Source organism: Prionailurus viverrinus, chromosome B3, assembly GCF_022837055.1.
Source record: "Prionailurus viverrinus isolate Anna chromosome B3, UM_Priviv_1.0, whole genome shotgun sequence".
NCBI classification, from domain to species: Eukaryota; Metazoa; Chordata; class Mammalia; order Carnivora; family Felidae; genus Prionailurus; species Prionailurus viverrinus.
In genome coordinates this window covers 31,539,190-31,556,974 of record NC_062566.1, presented here as the reverse complement: position 1 = coordinate 31,556,974, position 17,785 = coordinate 31,539,190, and the positions used below count along the sequence as shown (strand labels likewise).

The following is a 17,785-nucleotide window of genomic DNA, read 5'->3' as shown; positions in this document are numbered from 1 at the left end:
TGGTGCTCGCTCCACAGAGCTCAGTGGTAGGTAGGCCAGCTCTGGGTGGGTAGAATCTCAGCTGTCTCGTCTCTGGCTGTGCCTGTCGTCACCGGGCTTCACCTTCCCAACCTGACTTTTGGAGAGCTTATCCTAACTGAGCTGTGGTGGGCTGGGGGGAAGCAGTATGTTTTAAAGCTTTCTAGGTGGAGGGCCGCCTGGGGGTGGCTTAGTCGGTCAAGGCTCTGACTCTTAATCTCACTCAGCTCAGGTCAGGATCTCCGCTCGGTTCATGGGATCGAGCTCCGCGTCAGGGTCTGTGGGCTCTACGTTGATAGCGAGGAGCCTGCTTGAGATTCTCTCCTCTCTCCCTCTGCCCCTTGCCCCCCTCTTCTGTCTCTCTCCCCACATAAATAAACATAAAAAAAATAAACAAAAACTTTCTAGGTGGTTCTGAGTTGAGGACCACCGGGCTACATGCCCAGCACCCGTAGGTCTAGCTCCGACTACCCGTGGGAAGAGTTTACCCTGGAGTAAAAGAGCCAAGGCCCTCTTGCTCTGTGTGTCCCAGAATATGGAAATGTTTTAATATATTACACGTATTTCACAAAGCTCATAAGAAGGCATTTAAAAATTTAAATCAAATATTCAATAATTAAAAAGGACAAAACTGTATTAACATCTTAGAACATCAAGTAACTGTAAAATTTATAAAGACAGACATAGGTCTAGTCTACGTTGAGAGCTAAACACAGATGAAGCATCCAACACATTAAAAGCCACACGCTTCAAAAGCACCACATCCAATGGTGAAACATTGGAAGTTGCAATATTATCTGATTCCCCTTTTAAAGCAGAGTCTTTAAAAAGCACGCTGGTGGTATCACTGTGTCTCGAATATGTTTTTCTCTGTAAGATTTTCTAGCAGAAGCTGTTCCTGGCTCTAACCCTAGCCGGGGAATGGTGAGAAGATATATTTGTGAGATATCTTCGAGTATTTTCCGCTGACAAGGCCTTCTGGCTTTTTCTCAGGGCCTGCAGTCGTTTATTTATAAGGAGCCCTTGTTTTTGTTTTTAAAGCATTTCCAGCTTATCCTCCAGTTCTTTGGTTTTATCTTGTTCTGATGGAGATTCTGAGGCAACGTTTCTGGTGTCAGTTTCACAACCGTCATGTTGATATTCCAAATGTTCGGAGAGTCTCCAAATAGAGTAGTAATTATTCCTGCTACAGAGTTTCACATTGTCTCCTGCCAGGCAATGCCTGAGCAGGACTTGAGACCTCTGTCACATCTCAGGGTCTTTTGTCCTTTTTTTTTTTTTTTTTACATTGTGCTTGTCTCCTTTTTATTTATTTATTTTTTTTTAAATTTTTTTTTTTTTTACATTTATTTATTTTTGGGACAGAGAGAGACAGAGCATGAACGGGGGAGGGGCAGAGAGAGAGAGGGAGACACAGAATCGGAAGCAGGCTCCAACCATCAGCCCAGGGCCCGACGCGGGGCTCGAACTCACGAACCGCGAGATCGTGACCTGAGCTGAAGTCGGACGCTTAACCGACTGAGCCACCCAGGCGCCCCGCTTGTCTCCTTTTTAAAACACGTACACAAATCGAGACGTAAGTATGATGGACTCCCACGACTGGCCTCAACAGTGACCAGCTCACGGCCAATCTTCCTTCACCTCTACCCTTACCCACCACCCCCTGCGCCCAGCTGGAGTCTGTCGAAGCCGGTCTAAGACATTATCTCATTTCACCTGTAATCGCTTCACTATACCGCTCGGAAGGAGAAGGGCCCTGTAAGACACCCAGCCGTGGTTCTATTATCGCACCCTAGGAATTGATCGTTTCTCACCATCATAAAATACCCGGCATTCAGAGTCCCCCAGTTGTCTCATACATTTTTTTTTTTTTTACAATTGGCTTGAGATTTCAGATGTTAAAAATCCTGAAATAAAAAAATCGGGGAGCAAGCAAAAATAACACCCTTTTGGCACTGACGTACAGGATTTATGCACAGAGCATGGCAACCACCAGGCAGAAGGTTCTACACGGATGGGTCAGACCCTGCCTTTGGGGTTCAGAGGGCAGTGGGCAGCAGAAATCATTTGGTGGTTCGGCAACCAAATTGATGCGTTCAGTCAGTAGTAATACCGTGCCCAGTCCCGGGCAGGGCACCGTGGACATAGCCGTGAACCAGGCAGACTCGAACCAGGCAGTCTTGACTGAGGGGGGCCAGGGTCCTGGCATTTCACTGTGAAGCTTGCGCGTGGGATGATAGAGACTTTTGCAAGTGATCCTTGAGTTTAGCCTTGAAGAATGGGTAGAATTCCATCAAGAAGAGAAAGTGGAAGAGGAGGTGCCCCACTCCTAGTAAACAGGAAGTGCAAAAGCATGGAACGTTCAAGGACAGAGAAGAGAGATGGGTGTGATGGGGTGGGGGGCGTGTGGTGAGGCGGGCGGTAGCTGAGGCTGGGGCTGTCGGGGGGGGGGGTGGCTGTGGAGGCCTTGAGGTTATGCTAAGGAGCGGAATCTTCTGGGCCCTTTCAGAGGAGACCCCATGCCTTGGTCTGTAGGAGCTTTGTTTGGACCATGAGTCAGGAGAGCAGAGCCTTGGAGGAACCACGAAGAGTTATTTGGATTTCCAGGCCCTTCCTGGAGCCCTCCATCCGCTAGACCAGGAGTCCTGCATGCGGTGGTGGGGGCAGGCCTGTGTCTGTCTTGAACTCCATGGATCTCCAGGGCGGGCACGGGGCCTGGCACACAGAAAGTACTCACTCCGTGTCCGTTGACTCATGACCTCCTCCCGGTGCTCCCAGTGCAGGGCACTCCTGCCCACTTCCACCCTCACCGTGGTCATGACAGAGGGAGCCCCCTTTAGCTTCGCCTGGGGGAAATGTGGTGGCTCTTCCAAAATGGGAAGGCTTTAGGCTTTAGGTGCCCCAGGTACCCTGAATGGGGCACTTCAGGACCAGGGTTGCCCCTGGGTCAGCAGGCAGGACAGGGCACAAGGAGGAAGGCTCAGATACGAGCTTCTTGGTGGGTGTGTGTGGGGAAAGGCTGGTCTTTGCAACCCATGGATTGGCTCACATGGCTATTTCTCAAGACTCGCCAAGGGCTGGAGGACTAACTCATTCACCTATTTCCTTTTAATAGCGTTGCTTTAGTGAAAAAAAAAAACACGTAATAATACACATGCTCATTGTGGGCAAACGCTAGTGTTCTAGAAAAGGAGGAGGAAGAGAGTAAAGCAGATACCTAGGGCTCACCACTACCGTCTAGAGGGAACCGCCATGAACACACTTTGGGGAACATCCTCGCAAACACTTTTCTGTCCATAAATATAAGCAGTTAATGGTAACACGGTTTTATGTGGATGGTGTTACAAGATTTATGCTGCCCCATAACCCGGGGTTTTTTTTGTTTTTTTTTTTTACGTTTAACAGCATCTCACGACACCGTTTCCTGTCAGTAACCACACAGATCTGTAACATTTTTAATCGCCGCACAGTGCCGTTCTGCATGGGTGTACCATAACTTACCCAGCCAGCTCTGTGTTGCCAGCAATTTGGATTGTTTCCAGTTTTTCACAATGTGCTAAAGAATATCATTCAGCTTCTTCAGATGTGCGGTAATGGCCTAGCAGTAACTAGCCAGAAAAGCCGGGATCGCTGGAATAAAAGCAAAGGTTCGGTTCATTCACCGAGTCCTAAAGCCACGCTGGGAGGTCGCCATGGCAACCCCTCCCCCGCTCGTGGAGTGCCCATGAGCTACACCTCCAGCTGGGGAGGTGGGTCAGAGCTGAAAAGGAAACAGTCTATTTTTCAAGCAAAATTATACCCCCAGGGCAGAAGGGGCATGAGTGTTAGTGCAGAACCGAGATGGTCTAGGGCGACGTGGTGATAAGAGCCACTTTTTATTGAGTGCCTGTTATCGGGTAGATACCATGGTTTTTCATCCCTGCAAGAGCCATTGATACCTGTATTATCCTCATTTAGCTGATAAGAAAATTCAAGTGGCAGAGGTTAGGTGATCGCCAAGGCGCACACGGTAAACGATGGAGCCAGGATTTGGAATTGTCCTGCAGCCACCCCTCAGGACCATACCAGCCTCTCCCCGGCCACCATCCCTGAGACCCCCAGTCCCGACTCCCCACCACCTGGTGCGTTCATTCCCACGGCATTCAGAGGGCGCGCGCTGAGCCTTCCTCTGGGCTCTTCTGCGGGCTCCGTCCTGGGCACTTCCCACCTGGTACCCCCCCACCACCTCCATGCTGAATTGTGGACAGCTCCCCGCATGTGCACTCCGCCTGGGCCCCTGCTGCACCCTCAGTATATTTGCTTAATTGTTTTAATATTTATTTTATTTTATTTTATTTTATTTTATTTTATTTTATTTTATTTTTGAGAGAGAGAGAGAGAGAGACAGAGTGCAAGAGGGGAAGGGGCAGAGAGAGAGGGAGACAAAGAATCCGAAGCAGGCTCCAGGCTCTGAGCGGTCAGCACAGAGCCCGACGCGGGGCTCGAACTCCCAAACCGAAGTGGGACCGAGCCACCCAGGCGCCCCTGCACCCGCAGTGTAGAGCGGTCTCTGTCCTCCGTGGCGGCGGCACTCCTGTTGATTCTTCGAGACTTGGCTCAGACCTCGAGGTCTTCAGGAAGTCTTGTCTGACTCTCTGGTGTGGTGCCCCTCCTCCGTGCTCCCCAGAAGCATCTGCTGTGTTTGTGTCACTTGTCAGTGCTGATCTCCTGCACTGAGAATGTGAGCTAAGGGATGGGAGGGTTCCCCCCCGTTTCCTACGGTAGCCTCGGACACATCGTGGGTGTTCAGTAATGGGTGCTGAATGAATGAGTCAAGGACCGAGCGTCTTCCTGTCCACTCTCCATTTCTGTCCCCTGCCCTGGGCAGCTGTCCCCAGGGAGAACACAGGGATGATTTTAACCCGGCGTCTTGGATGAACATGCTGTCTACCAGCAGCTACTCCGGGCTGCCCCGCCTCTCACCTGGCTGGTTCCCCCACATTGCCCCGCAGCACTGGCCCCCAGCCTTTGCCCTCCTCCAGACCGGCTCGCCCCTTTCTCTCACAGTTCTTGCCTTGCCCTGCCAGAGAAACCGAGGTACTGGGAGAATCTTCTGGATCACGGCTCCTGCCCTCCCAACTGTGTCAGCTTTGCTTTATCAGTGCCTGACTTTTTCTCGTCCCTTGGGTCTTCTGTCTGCTCTTCTCCCTCGAGGGGACCTTTGAAGGTCACTTCTCTCTGCCTCCTAAATCTATCTGTAGCCTTGATTTCTCCTCCAGGACATGGTCACGTACTTTTAAAACGACAGGGGCGCCTGGGTGGCTCAGTCGGTTAGGCATCTGACTTCAGCTCAGGTCATGGTCTTGCGGTTGGTGAGTTTGAGGCCCACGTCATACTCTGTGCTGACAGCTCAGAGCCTGGAGCCTGCCTCGGATTCTGTGTCTCCCTCCCTCTCTCTCTGCCCCTCCCCTGCTCTCCCTCTCTCCCTCTCAAAAACAAATAAACATTAAAAAAAAACTTAAACATTTTTAAACCGCAAATCTGTGCAAGTCAAACTCAACTTGACTGAACTCTGTCCTGGTCTTTCTCCCCTCCTTCATGGGTGTCACTATTTCCCAGCCCTTAGGAGATGCCGCTTTGAGACCCGGGCTCGCTGTGGTCAGACACCTGACCTTGATCCCCAGAACCCAAACTGCACATCTCCGGCCAGGCCTGGCAGGGGTGAGCCGGCTGCTGTGAGCCTGACAGTGCTTACCTCCATTTACCCAGAGGAAAGGGACAGCCAGTTGTAGCCATGGGTGAACTTGACCTTCAGATTTGCCAAGAGAAACTGGAGTCCAGGTTTCTATATGACATCCCTTGATTTTTTAAATGTTGGCCTACGTTTGTTTTTCTCGATAGACCCGATTCTTTTTTACAGCAGTGTTAGGTTTTTGGAAAACTTATGTAGGATGTAGAAAGCGTTCCCGATGCCCCCTTCCGTCCTACCCCTTTCCCCTATTATGAATAGCTTGCGTTGGTGTGGTACATTTGTTACAACTGATGACCCAACAGTGATACGTCATTAACTAATGGCCGTAGTTACATCAGGGTTCACTCTGGTACATTCTGTGTGCTTCGGCGAGGATATAATGTTGATGTATCCACCATGGCAGGATCATGGCAGTTTTGTTTTGTTTTTTTTTTTTTCCCTGCTTCTTGTTTTTGAAACACTTTGGAAGCCCAGACCCTCTACTTTCCACACTTTCCTCCCACGACACGCCTCCTGTTCATTTTCTCCTCCCCACCCTGCAGGCAGCTCTTACCTCTCTGAGCTCTGGAGCTGCCTATCCCTGGACAGGGACAGTGTGCTGTCACACTTCTCTCCTATCAGACGATGAAGTCCTTGAGGCACTCAGAGAAGTCTGAAAGCCTAGAAGTCTGCATCCTCAAGGACAGGCCTTGAGTGCTTTGGAATTGGCTCCGTGCTTGGATGTGTGCTGGGTCCGGGGCTTCCAGGGAACAGGCTTTGGGTGCAGTTGATAACGGGGAGAGCAAGCATATGGCGAGTGACAGAGACCTGGGCAAATCTCAAGTTTCAGTGGCTGCAGGGAGGGGAGAAGAGGTGTCTCAGCAAGGAGGAGAGTTGAGGACAAACTGTCTGGATGCTCGAATCCTTAGTAGGAGCGAGCGGAAGTCTCCGGAGGGAAGGGAAGGAGGCTTGGAGCCATCACGAATGCGATTAGTGGCCTTATGAAAGCGGCCTGAGATGGCTTCCTTGCCCCTCCCCCCATGTGAGGACACAGCAAGAACTCTGCACCCAGAAGAGGGCCTTCACCATGACCCCGAAATGCTGGCACCCTGATCTTGGACTTCCGGCCTCCAGAACTGTGGGCGATAAATGTTTGTGGTTTATAAACCCTCCACTCTGTGGGATTTTGTTGAGCAGCCTGAATGGGCTAAGCCAAAGTGTGTATATTTGTGATTTATATTTTTCTGGAAGATTTGGAGAAAATAAAATGTTATATTAATACAAACATAGTTAAGTGATTCTCACGTTTTCTTTTATCTATTTGAAAAAGGGTTTTTTTTTTAATGTTTTATTTATTTTTGAGAGAGAGATAGAGCGTGAACAGGGGAGGGGCAGAGACAGAGGGAGACACAGAATCCGAAACAGGCTCCAGGCTCTGAGCTGTCAGCACAGAGCCCGACGCGGGGCTCGAACCCATGAACTGTGAGATCATGACCTGAGCTGAAGGCGGACACCCAACCAACTGAGCCACCCAGGAGCCCCCACACATGTTTTCTTATAGATACTTTTTTCATTGAGGTAAAATATGCATGACATAAAATTTACCATTTTAACCATTTTTAAGCATAAAGTTCAGTAACATTATTTATATTCACGATGTCGTGCACGCATCATCACTATCCGTTTCCAGAACGTTCTCAACATCCCAAACAGAAACTCTGTACCCGTTAAACAACAACTTCCCATTTACTTCTCTCTCCAGCTCCTGGCGACCTCGATTTTATCTTCTGCCTCTATAAATTTGCCTATTCTAGGTACCGTGTCTAAGTGGAATCGTATGGTATTTGCCCTTTTTTAATCTAGCTTATTCACTTAGCATAGTGTTTGCAGGGTTCCTCCACGTGGTGGCATGTGCCAGAATTTTATTCCTTTTTAAGGCTGAGTAATAATCCTGTTGCACGCATGTCCCACACTGGGTTCATTCATTTGCTGACGGACGCTCGGGTTCCTTCCACCTTTCGGGTATTGTGAATCCTGCTGTTCGGAACGGGGGGGGGGGGCGGGGGTACAGCTATCTGTTTGGTGCCTGCTTTTAACTCCTTTGGGTATATGCCCAACAGTGGGATTTCTGGATCATCTAGTAATTCTCTGGTTAATTTTCTGAGGAGCCGCCATATTGTTTTCCATAGTGGTTGCCCCGTCTTACGTTCCCCGCCAGCAATGTGCCCAGGTTCCTGTTTCTCTACATCCTTGTCAACACTCGTTGTTTTTGATCATGGTCACGCTAGTGGTATGAAATGGTATCGTACTGTAGTTTTGATTTACATTTCCCTAAGGACTAGTGATGCCGAACTTTTCGTGTGCTTATTGGCCATGTATGTGTGTGTGTGTGTGTGTGTGTGTGCGTGTGTGTGTGTATTTTTTTTTTTTTTTGAGAAATGTCTATTCAAGTCCTTTGCCCATTTTTGACTTGGGTTATTTTTGTTGTTACTGACTTGTAGGAGTTCTTTATGTATTCTGGATATTAATCTCATCAGATATGTGGTTTATATATTTTCTCCCATTCTGTTTTTCACTCTGTTGACAGTAGCCTTGGAGGCACACGAAAAAAGCTAATTTTCACATGCATTTTTAAAGGTAAAAACGCCTGTCCTGTCTCCAGGTTCCCCCACTGGCTTCTCATGAAACCTGAACTCCTTCTGTTAACGTTGCTTCTTTGGGTCAAGTGTGGGACCTCTTGTCCAAAATCCCATTGATGAAATTCATGCATCCAGGGGTAACTTGGATTAGAGACCTCTCAGGAGCTTCCTGATCTCATGTTTCTAGTTTTCTAAAGCAAGCATGGGAAAAATTTCCCCACCAAACAGCCTTCTTTGTTTTTGCTACATATGCCCAACTATGAGTTTTTTGTTTCCCAGCATAATTTTTTTTTCAGAAAAGAGGAAGTGGCATAACAGTTGGGTCCATCCAGAGTTTTTCATATTCGGGGCCACTGCATTCCCTTAGTTTTGAACAATGGCCTGGCTGTATGGGCTGTTTGGGAAAGACACTGTAGCCTGAAACTCTCCCCATCCATGCTTGTTTGGGATCCTTCCAGAAGGCACCTGACACACATAATCAAAGAGACAGAGAAAGAGAGGCAGAAGAAAAACAATGCAATACAGATTGAGATTTATTCCCAGGTACGTGGTCTCCCACTTGTAAGAACTGTTTTTTTTTTTTTATAAAGGAGACTTTAATTTTTTTTTTTAAGTCTATTTACTTATTTTTGAGGGAGACGGAGATGAGCAGGGTAGGGGCAGAGAGAGAGAGAGACTCCCCAGCAGGCTCCGCACTATCACTGCAGAGCCTGACGTGGGGCTCGAACTCATGAAACCGTGAGCTCATGACCTGAGCTGAAACCGAGTCTGACGCTTAACCGACCGAGCCACCCAGGTGCCCCTTGTTATAAAGGAGACTTTAATGATCCCTTTAAAGAGCAGAGTAGGAAGATGGAGAGAGTAGCCACGGCAAACTTAGCCAATCCAATTGCTCGTTCATAATTTCTGTATTTCATCAATTCCTACGTATTGTTGTTAATGTTTACTTTTGCAAGAGAGAGGGGGTGGGGAGAGTGGGCTCCACACTGACCGAAGAGAGCCCCATACGGCGCTTGAGCTCATGAATCCTGAGATCATGGCCTGATCTGAAATCCGTTGCTCAACAGATTGAGCCACCCAGGCGCCCCTTGTTTTCTTTACAAGCTCTTTCTTTCCAATCAGTGACGTCATCCCCTGATTGTGATTGGCAGCATTTTTTTCCCCGTCTTACTAGTACCCAAAACAGTCGTGTGACTGCCAGCGGAGAGCGTCTGAGTGTGTTGAGATACGGTCTTGGGCTCTATCAGTATTTAGAAGTACCTGAGAGCCAGGGGATCCCCCCCCAACCTCATGGCCAGGTGGCCTGGCTCAGTGAGAGTCTGTGGCTGAGTTCTGCCGCCATCCGCATATTTTTCAGCGGGTGCAAAGCAGTAGGATGGCCTGTTTCTGCAGGCAGGTGAAGTCCCAGCAATCTGCCCTTTTAGGAACCCTTCTGCGCACCTTTTCTGAACGTGTGAGCCAAGTTCGTGCAAATGTGTCTGGGGCCTGCATCAGCCGGACTTCTTGCCGGTTTTTGGCCCCCAAATCCTCCCTACTGGGCTCACCTGTCGCTGTCTTTGCTCGTGCAAGAGTGGGGGCACCTGGGCAGTGCCTCTCATCAGCTCCCAGGTCTCTATTCCATTCGTTTCTCCAATTAAACAGCACCCCTTAGCGCTAAGTCACAAACCCTCTTAGGTGGATCGGAAAAAGCCCCAGTTGCACCAAAGGTGTGGCCTCTGAAGTGTGAGTGTTTCAAGATGCTAATTAATCGCCACCCCAGGGGTGTGGGTTAAAACTAACATTTCCATATCACGCTGTCTGTGCGAAGCCTTTGAAAGCAAATCACAGGCAGCATAATACCAGCAAATGAATACTTCCGATTTAGGATACATTTTATAGCAGCGGCACGAAACGCAGCTTCTCAGAGCACAGACTTCCAGTCACCCAGAGGGAAATGAGAAGGTTTTGCACGTCAGCTGTGTTAGTCATTCCAAAAAGTGGCTGTAGTTACGAGGATACTGTCGTTGAAGATGCATATGAAGACTTTGAATGTGCGTACTTCCGTGAAATGTGAGTGGAAAAGCAATATTTTAAAATTATTACATTGGGGGGTGCCTGGGCGGCTCAGTTGGTGGAGCGTCTGACTCTTGACTTCGGCTCAGGTCATGATCTCGAGGTTCCAGAGACGAGCCCCAAGTGGGGCTCTGCACTGATGGTGTGGAACCTGCTTGGGATTCTCTCCCTCTCTCTCTGACCCTCCCTCCCCACTCTCTCTCTCTCGGTCTCTCTCAAACTAAATCAACATTAAAAAAAAAATAATATAATTTCCAGTATTTCAAACAGCAGCTTGGTTCGTTGTCTCTTTCTTCAGAGACCTAAAACCAAGATTAAAGAAAACCAAAAGGCTTCGGATCCTTCCGAAATCGAGGCACAATGTCAAGTTTTGCCGATGCGTCGACAGTATATTGGTGTTCTATGTGAGATTTCATTTACGTGAGGGTTCCACGGCTAAAAGGTTTTAAAACAACTAAAAAAGGGGGGGACGGGCTATAACACACTCTCAAAGATCTGCCGACTTTTCCTGAAACAGCCCTAAAAAATGGTTGTTTTTTAAAAATATTTTTATGTTTTTATTTTATTTTTGAGAGAGAGAGAGAGAGACAGAGTGTGAGCGGGGGAGGAGCAGAGAGAGAGGGAGACACAGAATCCCAAGCGGGCTCCAGGCTCTGAGCTGTCAGCACAGAGCCCGACGCGGGGCTCGAACTCATAGACTGTGAGATCATGACCTGAGCTGAATGAAGTCGGACGTTTAACTGACTGAGCCACCCAGGTGCCCCTGGTTATTTTTTGTTTGTTCTGTTTATTTTAAAAAGGCAAATCATAACGAGATCACCATCAGATTTCAGGCTAGTCCGCTCAGGTCCAGAGCAAACAAAATTAATGCGAGGTGAAATATGAACCTGACTGCCTCATCTCTATCAGGCTAGTGCTCCGTCCATATTCCTGAAGGTCCTTCCCCCCTGGAAACTTTATGCTACATACTGTGCATCCTACACAGGCCTTGAGGACTCAGCCAGCAAACCTGTAACCTCCCAAATATGTCTACGTGTAAGATGGCTGAATATAAGTCGATGGAATGTTTTCCCTCTAAGAGGGTCCAAAACGTGTGTAACTTCTGGGGATATCAATGAACTAGTACACAATCGGTCTCTAACATTAATTTACTAATGTGGTCAGGCGTATTAGAGTCCCTCCCAATATATTCATTTTTTTAATTTAAAAAAGTTTTTTTTAGAGCGAGTGTGAGTGGGGGAGAGGGGCAGAGGGAGACAGAGAATCGTTATCAGGCTCCATGCTGAGCACGGACACGAGGCTCCCTCCAAGAATTGTGAGATCATGACCTGAGCCTGTGAGATCAAGACCTGAGCCACCCAAGCGCCCCTACGTTCTGGTTTTTATGGTGTTGGTGAAATTGGGAGCTTGGCTTATGATGGAAAGTGGCTCCAGAGACCAGTGAGTTCATTTTCTGTTCAATTGTATCTGCAGTAATTAACAACGGCCACAACATTTGAAGCATTAGCCATGCTTTAGGACTTCCCGTGACCATCCAGGGATGTTTCGCCATTTCGGCAAACATAAAAGTTTACGTTTCAGGTGCAACATGGCAATGTTTTACCGGAAGAGTTCTTATTTCCTTGCCAGAAAAACATGACGTGAGAAATCTCCCGCTTTTGAAAGAGCAAGGTCAAGTCTTACCTGAGATATTGTCTCAACCTGATCAACAGACAGGAATGGCCATCGTCCAGCCTCTAGGTCATCAACATCATCATAAACACTCTGTATTTTCCATCGTCTCTCAGTAGCAAAGGGAAATTAAGTCCTAGGGCTTCGAATAACCTTGATTCAAATCCGAGTTCTACCAGCTACCAGTTGTGTGATCTTGGGAAAGCCCCATAGCTATTCTACCCTTCCATTTTCCTGCCTATAAAATACAAAATGAGGGGCGCCTGGGTGGCGCCGTCGGTTAAGCGTCCGACTTCAGCTCAGGTCACGATCTCGCGGTCCGGGAGTTCGAGCCCCGCGTCAGGCTCTGGGCTGATGGCTCGGAGCCTGGAGCCTGCTTCCGATTCTGTGTCTCCCTCTCTCTCTGACCCTCCCCCGTTCATGCTCTGTCTCTCTCTCTGTCTCAAAAATAAATAAACATTTAAAAAAATTTTTTTAAAGAAGAGTCAGATGCTTAATGGACTAAGCCACCCAGGTGCCTTAGTTCTCTTTTTTAATTATAATGACACCCCCATGAAGAAAGTGCTACTGTTACTTCCATTTTACAGATAGGGAAACTGAGGCACAGGAGTTAAGTTCCTTGCCCAGGGTTGCACGGGAAATGGCGAATGAGCCTTTGAACGCCAGTGGGCTTTGGTGACTAGCTTATTTTCCTTATTTCCTTTCCACCCAGGCCCTTATCCACTCTGCCTCGCCTCCTGAGACGGCCATGGTGAGGATAAATGAGATGGGGCAGGGGACCAGCACGGGCTTGGTGCAGAGTGGGTAAGAGTTTCCCTCCTTCTCAGGGCGACTTTTGCCAGCCAGTTGGGTGCTTATCCGTCTCATCTCTCTCTTTATACATTTCTTGGGGACAGTGACTCTCTTACTAATCTTTTTGTTCCCCTGTGTAGTAAAAGAAGAGAATGTACGGAGGATGCCTACCCTCCTCTATTCTGCATGTCACAAACCTATACGATTTTTATGTTCCCTAAAGTCTCAGCTTTTCCTTCAGGCTGTAGCAGCCGATGGAGAATAAGCACCTAGGCATTTAGCCTTCCCCTTACTTGCCGCGTGATAAACGTGCAGTAAGCGGTGACTGAAGGAAGAAATTGGTCATTCCGGTACTGTGATTACTGCCGATGTTGGAAGTTTAGTCTGGTCATCCTACCTGGATGGTGTGTGCTGGGCGGGAAGGGACCGTTTCTTTTCCTTTTCTTGCCCGTGACATTGAGGCTACTCTAGGGAGAACTGGAGGGCCAAGATGGGCAGGTCTGTGGAGGCTTTCCTGGTGTGCTTGGGGTCCCCCCAGTACCGGACCTTCCGTTCGTGTCCTGCCACTGGGTGAATTCATGGTGCTTCCGGGAGTGTGGGAGTCTTGATGATTTAGGGCTGCAAAACCGAGAGAACCGTGGCCTGCTCACATCGATGTTGTTTGCAAAGTACTAATCTGGGGGGAGACTGGGTGGCTCTGTCAGTTACACGTCCTGACTCTTGATTTTGGCTCCGGTCATGATCTCACCGTTTGTGGGATCGAGTCCCGGGTCAGTCTCTGCGCTGACAGCTTGGGATTGCCCCTTGCCCCCACCTGCACTCTCTCTCTTTCTCAAAACACATAAACTGGGGCGACTGGTGGCTTAGTCAGTTGAGCGTCCGACTTCAGCTCCGGTCATGGTCTCGCGGTCTGTGAGTTCGAGCCCCGCGTCGGGCTCTGTGCTGACAGCTCAGAGCCTGGAGCCCGCTTCGGATTCTGTGTCCCCCTCTCTCTCTGCCCTTCCCCCACTCGTGCTATCTCTATCTCTCTCGAAATAAATAAACATAAAAAAATAAAATAAATACACTTAAAAAGTATTAACTTTTATTTTTTAAACCTGGGTAAAATGTACCTGCGCTTTAAAAAATTATTTTCTCAAAAAAGCATTTTCTTTATTATTCGGTAATGTGGAAACATTACGTAAGTTTTTAATGTGGTAAACTATGCACAACATGAAACTGACCGTTCTGTCCATTTTTAAGTGCAAATTTCAGTGACATTACATTCAGAATGTTGTGCAACCATCACCGCTACCCGTTTCCAGAACTTTCTATCATCCCAAACGGAAACTCAGTACCCATTAAACAATACCCCATTCCTCCCCCCACACGGCCTCTAATCTACATTTTGTCTGTGTGAGTTGGCTCACTCTAGGTGCCTTGCATGAGGGGAACTGTACAATATCTGTCTTTTTGTGAGTGGCTTATTTACTTTGGTGTGATGTTTTCAAGTTTCACTCATATTGACACATGGAGCAGAATGGCATTCCTTTCTTTTTTTAAAATTTTTTTAATGTTTATTCTTTTTCAAAAATTTTTTTAATATTTATTTTTGATAGAGAGAGAGAGAGAGAGAGACAGAGCATGAGTGGGGGAGGGGCAGAGACAGGGAGACACAGAATCCGAAGCAGGCTCCATGCTCTGAGCTGTCAGCACAGAGCCCGACGCGGGGCTCGAACCCACAGACTGCGAGATCATGACCTGAGCCGAAGTCAGACGCTCAACCGACTGAGGCACCCAGGTGCCCCTAATGTTTATTCTTGAGAGACAGAGCACGAGTGGAGGAGGGACAAAGAGAGGGAGACACAGAAACCAAAGCAGGCTCCAGGCTCTGAGCTGTCAGCACAGAGCCCGACGCGGGGCTTGAACTCACGAACTGTGAGATCATGACCTGAGCTGAAGGGGGGTGCTTAACAGACTGAGCCACCCACGCGCCCCTTACATCAGTGTTTTTGAAAAAGAAGCAACTTTATGACGATGAAACATACATTGCATGTTGCACCATAGTCCCAGATAAGAACACATAGAACGTAAAGGACTACACAGTAGGGAGCAAAAGTATAAGCTACAGAAACCAAAATACACTTCCGTCCCGAGCGTGAGCGGCACTGCTGGGACGAATGGTGTGAAAGAAGCATTTGCTGAAGGCCCAGGACGACCTGGCAGTACCTGCTGAGTTGCCAACCATCCCGGGAGGGTCCTCCCCAGACACCTGGGCAGGTGGCTTTGCCTGCAGGCGGACGAGGTTGGTGCCACACGAGGGAGGTGCAGGAAAGGTCTCTGGACCTTCAGGCGGAAGGACAGAATTCCTCTGGGGGAGCTTTAAGGAGGTGGCAGATTTCTACTCAGCGATAATGGGGGCAGGAGAGGCGTTAACTAAACTCCTAGCGCCGCCCTTTCTTGGCCAAGCCCAGCTTGGATGCTTCTGTTTCTTAGGCCTGGATTCCTCTTACTCGCAGCTGTTAAGCAGCCTTCATCCTGCATTTAAACGGCCTTGTTACTGGGACTTGCTCTGTCTCCCACAAGTGCCTCCGATTAGCCTGTCTGGTTCTTTTATGTGTCATGGGGCAGCCACACTCCCGGGAGCCTTCTGGAAGAGCTGCTTCTCTTTGGGTGACCCGGGGCCTGACTCCTGCCTTCCTCTGCCCACTGGGGGGACCCAGACTTGGGATCACGCTGTCCGTCCAAGGGCAGCACCTGACGCAGTGGAGAGTCAGCCTTTCCAGCTCTCCCCTCTCTGTGCAGCCTTGGGAAAGTCACCCCACCCCTCTGACCCTGATGTGCAACACAAGGGGACCGGGTGGCCTCCACGGCCCTTCCAGCTCTAAAATGTTATGATCGCCCATATTATGATTTAATGACCTCCCTCCAGCGCTCTTGGAATAAATGACTCAGCAGTCTGATATTTTTGCGGCTGGTTTTAAGGAAGCCTGATGATTTTGCCATGACAGGCAAGTTTTTGTTCCGTGGTTCAAAGCCTGATGGTCTTGATCCAGCTGGAGTTAGGCGGGGGCTGACCGGATTTCTTCACGCTGGCCTCTTTCAGGGGAGCATCCTGGGCACCGGCTGCTGGCCAGAGGCACCCCGGGCCATGTCAGAACTTTGAGCAGGTGACAGAGAGCAGTTGTCACAACCTCAAGATGCTGAGCCTGAAGCTCCCCCGGCTGTTTCGCATCGACCAGGTGCCCCAGGTATGTGCTCTGGTTCCGGTGAGTTCCAGGCGGAGGCCAGGCATGGTGTCTGCACCGGAGTGACTATTCTGTCTTCAGCCAGCCTGTTCTGTGTAGGCCTATTCTCTTTTTATTTTCATTAAAACATTTTTGTTTAGGTTGATCTATTTATCCTGAGGGTGAGAGCAAGCAGGGGCGGGGCAGAGAGAGAGGGAGGCGGAGAATAGCCTGATGTGGGGCTCGATCTCGTGAACCGTTGAGATCAGGACCTGAGCTGAAATCGAGAGTCGGGGGTTCAACCGACTGCTCCCGCCCGGCCCGTTCTCTTCGAGAAGGCCCTCCCCGACTCCCTCGGGGAAGTAGAGCTTCCTGTTTCCCCACCTCCGTGGCACCTGGAAACAGAAGTGGTCCTGAAACTGTCTGGGTTGTAACCCCTCCCTGTGACATCTGTATTGTATCGGGAAGTCATTATTGAGATTACACTTTCTAGCTGAAGAGAAGAAGCCAGTGGCACGTGACCGGGTAGAAGGTGTCTTTGGGACCCTCCCTTGGGTGCTTGAGAGCAGGCCAGGGGCGGAGTCACCTCGTGTGTGGCCTTGCCGTTGTCCTTATCACTTGTGGGAGGCTCAGGCCAGCCCTGGCGGGGGGGGGGGGGGGGGGGGGGGGAGGGGGGGGTGAGCAGGGTTGTCAAGAGGGCCTTACCCCCTCCTGTCGTGGGCTCCCGGGGCCGAGAACTCACACGGGGTCACCCCAAAAAGCCTGGTGCACGTCGATACGATAACCTGCATTTGTAATAGGCCTTAGGCGAGGCCACCGCTTGTGAGCCACGGCACGCTGAGTGGAAAGGAGGTGTCCCTTCTGTCTGTGACATCCTCCAGATGAAACGTCCCCCCTGAGATAACACTTGTTCATCTTCGGTCAAAAAGGAAGGAAAGTTGACACTGAGCTCAGGGTGCGACCAGATGATGTTTTCTTTCCAGGGCAGGAGGGGCGCACCAGCTTGCCGTGGCTCAGCACCAGGCGTGGAAGATTAGGAGCAGACCCACGGCCAGACTTTGTCCCGAGAGCCCGTGAAACTAGGTGACTGCAGCAAGGTGGCACAGGGGTGGCACGATCGGACACGAGGCAGAGGACGGACAAATGAAAAATGAGGCTGACCTCGCAGGACGCTGCCGACCAGGGCGCCCCCTCTGTGCTCCCAAGGCTGTGTCTCCTCCTCTGTGATTCACCGCTCAGTTCTGCCCCCAGAGCACTCGTGGCTGTGGTTAGTGGGAGCACGGGGTGATTCTTTGAGTCATTCACTCTTGAAATGTTTATTGCCTGCCTGCTGCGTGCCAGGTGTTGCTCTGTGCGGGGACTCAGAATAATCGGGTACGAATCCCGCCCCTGAGGACTTCAAAATATGCAGGAGTGCTTCTGTTGCAAAGTGGGCCGGGGTGTGTCCCAAAAGACCCGGAGGAGGGTTGGTCCCTTCCGTCGTGGGAGAGGAAAGGCTCAGGGAAGGCCTCATGAGGAGGGAGATCTTTAAGATGAGCTTGAGGGTAGGTAGGATGTGGGAGGCGGGAAAGCATGCCAGGTGGAGGGACTGGTGTGGGCAGAGGCCTGGATACGGGAAACCACCGGGCAGGTGCGGGGACTCTGGGAGGAGGGATTATGGGTTCTGCTGAGATGTCCCCCTGGGCGTTTTGGTCAAG

At 49.6% G+C, this 17,785-nt stretch overlaps 1 protein-coding gene across 6 annotated transcripts in view; it reads left to right on the top strand.

Moving 5' to 3' along the window:
• PAQR5 (progestin and adipoQ receptor family member 5) overlaps window positions 1-17,785 on the top strand; it is a 74,327-nt gene that overhangs the window by 17,409 nt on the left and 39,133 nt on the right. For 3 of the 6 annotated variants that reach the window (XM_047861794.1, XM_047861795.1, XM_047861796.1), the window contains 2 exons: window positions 12,803-12,894; window positions 15,968-16,112. The exons of 1 other annotated variant lie outside the window; for it this stretch is intronic. In XM_047861794.1, the coding sequence (XP_047717750.1) occupies window positions 12,839-12,894; window positions 15,968-16,112 (201 nt within the window). In that variant the 5' untranslated portion in view covers window positions 12,803-12,838. Of the gene's footprint in view, window positions 1-12,802; window positions 12,895-15,967; window positions 16,113-17,071; window positions 17,172-17,785 lie in introns of those variants that run through there. 2 more of the 6 variants (XM_047861798.1, XM_047861802.1) reach the window with 2 other exon arrangements.